Below are 9,499 nucleotides of genomic sequence, written 5' to 3'. Positions count from 1 at the left end.
ATATTGACAAGCTAGAATATAAAATAAAAAGCCTTATCTTTTCTATTTGCTTAGATATTGCTCATTTAATAAATCAAATACAGTGGTACCCTGCCCACCTCTTTCCATTTTTGGAAATACTTTCTTATATACACTTACTTCTATATATGACATGAATAACCAATTGAGAGCTCAGAATGTCCCCCTAGTGGCTTTCTCAGTCATTTTCAAATATAAATTTGTTATATCTTTATAGAGGTAAGTCAAGTCTTTAGTCTGCTTGAAATTTCATATTTTTTAGACCCAAATTCAGCCTTGTTACTAAAATTGATAAATGATAATTGAGTTCTATGGTATCGATATAGTAATTTATGATTTTTTGGTTATTCAGATGTATATATAAAACCTAGAAGAAAAAAACATTTTGTTTCATATCCTCCACGTCCAAAATTTTTAAAGGCTTAGCAACCTACATCAAGCAGCAACCGAGTACAAAGGTCATAACTAGAAGTGATAATTGTTTGTATTACTTTATTTACTGTTCTATTTTTTAAGAAAAATAAGTTTAAGATCTTATTTCTAAATAGCAATAATCTATCTATAATGTATATTAATTGAAATGTGACTGTATTTTACAAAGTGCTAGTCTACTAAAACATAGCCAAGACAGGTTACTTTGTAAAGACCAAAGGTCAGTTTTATGTTATTGGATACAGTAACATGAATGCACATGTGCCATGCCATTGTAACTTCTGTATTGTTAGCTAGGCACAGCTGAAAGGTCAATATAATAAATAAATAATGTTATGAGATTTAAGCTATGTAGTCTATGTTTTTGTGTTATAATTTGTATTCATTCTAGAATGAAAGAGGCATAACTTGTATTTATTTCCTAATTTTTTATGGTGGTTACGAGATCAGTCAAATCTACCGAACCCATACAGAGATTCGTTACTGAAAATAACAAATAAATTATAAAGTTTTTTTAAGAAACATTTGATAATTATCTGGACATCATAAAGGTTTTGCATGTGAAATTTGACAATTTTCTGATGCAAAAAAATATTTTTAATCTTAAAATGAAAATTACTTTGCATGATAGATAGGCAACATGTGAAAAGAATAAAAATGCATGAGAAAAACATTGCTTTACAAACTTTAAGACTTAATAAAAAAATTGGATATTTTTCATATGAAAGCATTGTAATGTTTATTGATAATCTGCCAAATTTTGTTAACATTTGCTGCTAATTTAAAAGTTATTGCATGAAAACTTTAACAAGCACAAAATGGTTATGAGGTTGGTCCCAGGGTCCATGCTGAAAGAGTTAATATGATTTCTAGTAAAAATGGCTTGATGTTTTGCTAACTTTAGCATTATACCATAGAATGTTTGACATATTATATTAAGAAAATTTTGGAGTCTCACCATGTCATTGTAGTCCATGTAACCATGGCATGTAATGCTATATCTGGACAATAGCACTGCAGCATAATTTCTATTGTCAAAGAAGTTCATTACAAGGCTGTCATGTCCAAAATACACCACTTAACCCTGCATGTCTCCCATAATCTAGCTAGTGTGTAACAGTGATAGCTTTCCAGCAGCCATTTCAACAGTCTAGTTGCACAGAAATGCATAGGAGCTCTGTCTGGCATCGTGAGTGATATGTCTTTGGAATAGCAAGAATACCCATTTCATTCTCCAACTGCTTGAGGTATGTGATGGGGTATGACTTGTTGCAAATCTATTTTCGGATGGTCCTGTTACCCAAAGTTGAACCATATTTCTTTGTTTTCCAGTGCCTATAAATAAAGGGATTTTTGCATTTTGAAAATTATGATTTTTTTGTTTTGAACACATCCTTATGATCAGAGTATATGAATATTTTATGTTGGAAAGAGTTGTTACCCTTTCTAAAAGTAATAAATTTTTGGTGGTATTATACTATCTATGAAATGACAGATAATGTCAAAATATAGTTATGATACATTCTGGTCCACTGGAATTTTATATCAACAGTGGTTATCACATTACTTTCTAATTTACTTATTTCAAATTGATTTAATATAATATACTCTACATTGTATTGGTGTATTATATGCTCATATTGCCATTATAGCAGTTACCTTCATTACTTGCTGGTGGGGGTTGTGATTTAAATTTTGTTGTTACAGTTGTTACCAAATTGCAAACATCCCTATTTCAATTAATGCTAGGGTTTCTTAAATTACCACATCTTGATTTGAAGGTTTTTAAGTATTTTGATAAAAATATTTTATATCTGTATGCTTCTTTTGAATCATGTCATTAAAAAAAATGTTGAAAATGATTTTTTCATTTTCTGCAGGCAATTTAAAACTAAAATAATTGGATAAAACAAGCTGAACACCAGCCCAGTCCATTTCATAATTTTATATTTCTAATAGCTGCTTATGTTTTTGAGTTAAATGCATCATGGTATTTCTCCAAAAGGCATTTAGAATTTATTACAAAAGTGATATTTAATCAATAATTCAAAGTGTTACCGCTTCTTACTAATACATGGTAAATAATTAATGTTTCTAGTGATCGAATATCAATCTTTGTTATGGTTACCAGCCTATACTACACCAAAATCTAATTAATAATTAGTTAATATGTTATATTTTATTATGGTTTTCAAATGAGATCCAAAACTCAAGTGCTTTCAAGTAGTTCACTATTCTTCTACTGTTTGGCTGCTAATCTGCTGCCATCTTCAAATATAGTTCTGAAGAGGACTATATTTTGGTGGAAATAGAGACTGGATTTGATTCTTAGCTTTCTTGTTACCAAGGGTGTTGTGCTATCTACTAGTCTGAGGTCTTCCCCTATTGTGTCTTGAATTAACTTTATCAGTGTTTTCAAAATAGGTATCCAAGTTTTGTTGACTTCTATGGTAGATTGGCTGGTGTACATGTGTCATCAACTGGATGGATGAAGATAGCTTCTTTTGTGAAGGAAGAAAAAAATATTTGTACATCGATCTATCAAATAAAACACTCAGTCAACCTAATACAGAAGTCTGACAAAGTTATATCTCTCCTGAAAGCATAGTTTGTTGATTTAAGACCTGTATTAGAGTGGGAGTCTGGGTGAGTGGATAGTCACTACCATAACAGAATAGTCCTTCTTGGGATTTTCCCACATAATGGCAATAGCAGATTAGCAGCTGAAGCATTCGATATAAACTAGTTAGTAATTGGACTTATATGATCGTATGAGTTACTGATTATGACAGAAAATCTAAGTGGCAGTATATTTATTTATTATTTTTAGTTAGAATTCTACTTTAAAGAATAATGTCCTAGAATTCAATGGTCTAATTTTATGTTTCATTAAAAAACATGTGAAAGGTTTAAAATAATCTTTTAGTCTTTAAAAAAAAATGTTTTTCCAAAAATTTGAAAATTGTACAAGTTTTAGTTATTGATTTTATGACAATCTAAATGTAAACTTTTTAAGGTTTTTGATCCAGTTCTAGAGTCTTAGTGTTTATTAGAGTTTCAGAAATATTACTATTTTATGAATAATGCTTGGCATGTAATAACTATGATAAACATGGAAATCTTACTTGCTGTATATTGATTTTTTTCAGTATGAGCAGTTGATGTTACCATTGTACTTGGAGTTCTATGTACGAGGTTTGACAACAGATTTAAATTTTCTGGAGGTTGTCAGGTCAGAGGGCTTTGCAGATCAAATATTAGAGCTAGAAATCCATATTGCTTGCATGTTTAGTAAGCTGGGTACACTTTTTGAAAGAAAACAAGATGAGATTGCCTTTGAATGTATATTAAGTGCTTTCAGTATAGATCCAACTTGGAAGAAGTTAAAGATGCTAGAAGACATAAAGAAACGAATAGTAACAAAAAATACAAGATCACAGTGTGTTGACACTATTGTCTCTGAAGAATTTCTTGAAGCATTACCTCGAGTTCAGGATTGGGTGGTCAACAGCAATGAGACTGTAAACAAGAATTGTCTTTGTGGTATAAAATGTTTTACTCCTTCAGAAGAATCAGAGGTTATGGCTCACATATGTGAAGATGGAAGACCACAGTATCTTTATCATTTTCCACATCCAATATTAGATTTGCATATTCAAGGTGTGTCATATTCTCTCCTCAAAGACTTTGTGATGGTACTAGAGTGTATGCGATGCTACACATTAAACCGCTGTAATACTTGGGAAGAAATGCAACAGGTATGTCAAAATTATCTTGTCACCACATCTACCCTGAAGACTATAATCCAACACAGGCACATATATGAAAACTCAGACAGTGAGATAGACTCGGTGTCCGAAAATGATTTTATAGGGAACAATGTTGAAACCATGCAGCAAAGTATTAACCCTCTTTTTCCGTTATCTACTATTAACAATAGAAGTAGGTCCAACCTTCATGCTGTTTATAATTTACCACTGTCAATGACGAAAAGGACTAAGAAAATTCAAAAGGTTAATAAAGGCCTAAGAAAAGGATCTTTCAGTAAACTAAATACTTTAAAAGAATCACACACAAAAAAGGAGAAAACTATGATTGAGAATGAACTTAAAAAGAAAAGGCAGAAAAAAAAGCGAAGAACTAAGAAGGAAAAAGACCGTGATGGTTCTGGTGAAGTAGGACTTGAAAAAATTAAATGTAAAAAACGAAGATTCAAGAAGAAAGATAAAATTAGAGGTCAGATTATACAGTGTTTGTCATTTCTAGGACTTGCACCAGCTTTAAACAGCTTTGAAGTTGACTTAGCATCTCTGGTTAATAAATGTGTTGATGTTTTATTGTCACAGTTGAATTGTAATGTGATTACTTCCATGAAAAAAAAACAGATTCTTACTTCAGCATCAAGTGGTTTAGTTCATGAGCAAAATTCCAACATTGCACTTCTGTCTCACCTGCTTTCTTCAGGAGTCATTGGCAATTCTGAAACAGAAAAAATTGTCCAGCAGCTTCTTCAGATTGAAAAGAGAAGAAGGAAGAGGGCAAGAATTCAAAAACTAAAGAAATCCAGATTTGCAGAGAGGACTCATAAACAAAAACCTGTAGAAAACAAACAAATAAGCTTTAGAAAGGTCAAAGAGAAGAAACAAGGAAAAAAGATTGTGAAAAAAATCTCTAAAAATAGCATTAAGTCATTTACTCATAAGAATTTAGATTCTTTTGAAACTCCCAATTTGTCAAGCAAGCCAAGGTGTTTAATTGGAATAAACACAAAATGTGCTTTTACCACATTTACTCCAACACCTCCAAAACAAATTTTTGCACCTTCTGATCTTGCAAAGAAACCTCTTACTTTATCCCCAGCTAGAAGATCTTCAAGAACGGAAGATAGACTTCCAAATGGAAAACAGTGTGAAGTGTCTTACCCCCTAAACCAGCCAGTTTTATGCAAAAAACTAAGAGACTCGTATTGTTTTCGAGGAATAGCTGCATCAAAGGATTGTCTTTCCACAGTAACTACCATAGTGTGCAAAACAAGGCCAAGCACTATTCCCATCTTGCACAGTACTGAAAAAACTGACTCTACCATTGTTTCAACATCTCCATCTTGTATTTCACCTTCCATTGCACCATTGTCAACCATAAGAGTCCCTATCATTGTAAGCAACAAAAGCATGACACAGAAGCCAACCTCTACCTTTACATCATCCCCTGTTTTGAACAATAAAACTCTAAACCAAGAGTGTCCATCCCATAAGTTAGAACCACAAGCTGATGCAACTATTTTATTTTCAGTGAGTGCAGCAGAAAAGCTGAACATATCACATCAGCAACTGTTAGAGATCAGCCAACATGTACCTGCTGTGGCAACTCTAACTTTACCTGGTTGGAGAGATGGTGGTGGAGGCCATAATAGTGGTGCAAGAGTGCTAACAGGAAGAGTAGTTATACCAGTAAACAATCTAAACAACAACAATGATTTGTCAAAAGAAACTTTTTGTACACAAAATTCAGCAATAATGTCTTCAGAATCTGGCAATCCTACAACTGTTGTTATACCAAGTGTTATCATTGTCAAAGGTGCTCCTACAAATCCTGAAAACAAGGTTTCTACCAAAGAAAACTTGTGCCAAAATTTAGGATATCAAAAAGATCAGAAGAGGAAATGCATTTGGTCACCAGTAAGGAATCGTCCAGTATCTCTAGAATACTGTAAAAACTTGGGTCATAAGAAATTAGGTGTTGGGAGCAGTCAGAAAACAATTGTTGCATCTGAATCTAGAATGAATCTTAGCAGTGTCCCTGTTTGTATTCAAGCTGTTAATAGTGATTTGAAAGCTACTACCATTACCTCAGAACAGTCCCAAGTTGTAAATTCTTTGGTGAATGTGAGAAGTAACCAAAAGATCATGGGTCTAGTTTCCACAACTGGAGTTACCATTACATCTGAATCTGTGTATATTCATGCTGGTGAAGGAAATTTACCATTTACCACAATGATTGCTGGTAAGTCTGAGGTTTTGAGTTCAGTCTCCAGTACACAGTTGGTTCGAAATCCTGCATCACAGAGATCAAATCTGCAAGCTGAAGAAAACAGTCAGTCTGATAGTTCAAATCAATATATTGTAATTAAAAGTTCTGGAAACCCAAAATCTATTTTTGTTACTGCTGTAACCACTACTACCACATGTTCAAAAATTTTAGGGATAAAGAAGGACACCCAGACACTAACCACAATGCCTATGGTAACAGAAAGTGACTCGTATCAAAAAATGTCTGTTAGAATTTCAGAAACAGGAGTCAGCAACCTTTCGTCAACTAATTCTACTGTACTTGTTGGGTTGCCTGCTGTGGCTAAATCTGTGTCTAGTGGTCAGCGTAAACATATGAATGATTCTAAATCCTTGTCATTTGTTACAGTCCAGACAACAAGTGTTCCAGGTAAGACCATAAAATGTTCAACTCTGAAGAAATTAAAACCAAAAGGAGAAAGTGGGAAGCATCCAAAACTTATTTCAAAGCCAAAGGCACATAGTAAAAAATCTCATATTGTTAGTGGGACTTTTACATTTAGTGAACGTTCTACTGGCTTAGTGAAGAGGACTCTGGGAAGTCATTCAGCAAAAGAATCTCAGTTTACCTCAACCCCATGCTCTCGGGAAGGAAGCGTAAATATTCATTTTTCTGCAGCAACTGTAAATGGTATTCAATCCGAAGAGATTTCAGTGGAGTGCACTACTCAGTTAAAGATTTCAGCAGCATTGAATAAGCCCCTTCCAACTACTGCAGGAACTGTCCAGGTAAAAACTGAAACACCAACTCGTTCACTGTCATCCATTAGTGATGCAGTTCGGGTGAGTCTAATGATGATGGATGATAATTCTAGTGGATCAGATGGCCAGGTAAGTGTTGTGGGTACTAGTTTGGTTAGTCTCTGTGAATGGGGCTACAAGTAATAGTCAGACAATTTTCATTGCCAGTTATGATAAGGTATAGTGTCATATTATGATATTTTTACCTCTGCATTTCAAAATAATTTTGACTGTTACTTTTCTTTTCAACTTGCTTTTGATAACACAGCTTTTATATACAGAAAAACAACAAATTAAGAAAATTGTAATTTATCTTAAATAAAAAAAAATGGTATGTTGAAAAATATTTAGTAAAATTATACAGGGTGGTCCAAAAATTATTTCTTATTTTATAATGTAATAATTAAAGAACTATGGAAATACAACCATGCAGTTTTGTGGCCCAACTCAAACAGTTTTTATTGTCATATGTTTTTCACTCCAATGGGTAGTGTTAACCTGTAAAATGGCAACTGGGAAAGAAAAGGCTCAATGTGTCATTTGGTTTGCAGAGACCAAGTCAGTTATTGTGGTGCAGCAATTTTATAGATGCCAATACAGGAAAGAAATATGGGGGTAAGTTAAGGATATCGTGTATCATATACCTTTAGCAAACATTGCAGTGCTAAAGACTTGGATAATGGACACCATTTCCACTGTAACTGTAGACACATTGCAGCAAACATGAACTGAAACCAAATATCTGTTCAATGTGCTGAGAGCCACTAATGGTGCACGTGTTGAAGCCTACTGACATGTCAATAAAATTGTTTGCATCGGGCTAGAAAATGTTAAAACTGCATGGTTGTATTTTCTGAGTTATTTAATTATTAAATTTTAAAATAGGAAAAATAATTTTAGACCACCGTATAATTTATGTTCCATCAAAAGGGTAACCAAACAAACATGAGAGACTGAGGCTTAAAATGACAAAATAACTTTCTATTTCTTCAATTTTCCTTAATGTTCACACAGGGTTGCAAATAAATATTTATTCTTGACAGGAAATGTGTACAACCAGGAATAAATATTTACTTGCAACCCTGTGTGAACATTAAGCAAAATTGAAGAAAGAGAAAGTTATTTTGTCATTTTAAGCCTCAGTCTCTCATGTTTGTTTGGTGTCCTTATCTGTGCTGTATGTGTACTTCTACAATATTTCATGTTAGCCGTATGCTGTGTTATATGATTTGCTTGCATTTTTAGATTGCATGTATTTCTGCATTAAACGTACTCTCGCATGTTAACCAAGCAGATGTCCTCGTCATTAACTGGTTGATGACTTAACCAGCAACAAACGTGTTATTATTCAAATTATACAAAATATCTGCAGACAAAAATAGTTCATACAATATCAAAACAGAAAATTCTGAGATGATAACTCACCTCCCTACACAGAAATGCTCTTTCCCTCACATGTCTGCCTATGAGGTTTGCATACCACAAGCCTTGAGCTAACTTCCACCTAAATTATTGTGTGTAATGTGAACTGTGATGATGCATGATAACATCATCATACAACGATAACCCTTCATCAATAGGAGGGCGACACAACCTCCATGCACAGTAATGGAAAGTGTTCAGCTTATTCACACTTGCTCTATCAGTACCCATTGCAAGGTGGAATGTCTTGCAAAATCACTTAAGGTATCCTCATGGTATACAAATTTATTCAATTGTAAAATCTAGAGTTTACCAATTTCATAGACTATATTGGAAAAAACTGGCACCAGGGAAGTTAGTGCCTCCTTTTAAAAATAAGGTTTTGCAGTCACCCTTTGCACTGTCTCCACTAAAAGATTTTTCTGGTTGGTGGTCAGATGGAGATCCAGGCACTTCTCTGGGTCTCCGCATTGTAAATTTGCCCTTCCTCATCTATAAACGGAGCACAGAAGACCCTTTCTACTTATCAGTTTCTAGCCACTGGAGTGGTGGACTGTGGGGAACCTTCACTGGTTAGTCTTTGCACAATATGGTATTAACACTTTCACTATGGGCATACTTTTCTGCTCATGTCACAAGGTTTTAATTAGTTGCATTCAAAATTTAATTAAGTTACTTTCTTATCATGATATATGAATGAATGTGGCATGAAAATATAGCTAATAATCCAAATTTTAATCATATATGAGTTTTAAGTTCTTAAGTTGTATAAGGACAATAATAAAAAAAAATACCTAGAATTCCCCTAGTATGAGAAT

The 9,499-nt window shown here is 33.5% G+C and overlaps 1 protein-coding gene across 4 annotated transcripts in view; it reads left to right on the top strand.

Moving 5' to 3' along the window:
• LOC106462027 overlaps positions 1-9,499 on the top strand; it is a 68,373-nt gene that overhangs the window by 47,941 nt on the left and 10,933 nt on the right. For 3 of the 4 annotated variants that reach the window (XM_022389144.1, XM_013921899.2, XM_022389145.1), the window contains one exon: positions 3,600-7,349. In XM_022389144.1, coding sequence (XP_022244852.1) covers positions 3,600-7,349 — 3,750 coding nt within the window. The remainder of the gene's footprint in view (positions 1-3,599; positions 7,350-9,499) is intronic. The other variant, XM_022389146.1, reaches the window with a different exon arrangement.

The sequence above is a fragment of the Limulus polyphemus genome, unplaced genomic scaffold (assembly GCF_000517525.1).
Source record: "Limulus polyphemus unplaced genomic scaffold, Limulus_polyphemus-2.1.2 Scaffold1077, whole genome shotgun sequence".
NCBI lineage: Eukaryota > Metazoa > Arthropoda > Merostomata > Xiphosura > Limulidae > Limulus > Limulus polyphemus.
The sequence above is the reverse complement of the archived record's forward strand: the minus strand, read 5'-3'. Positions and strand labels throughout refer to the sequence as shown.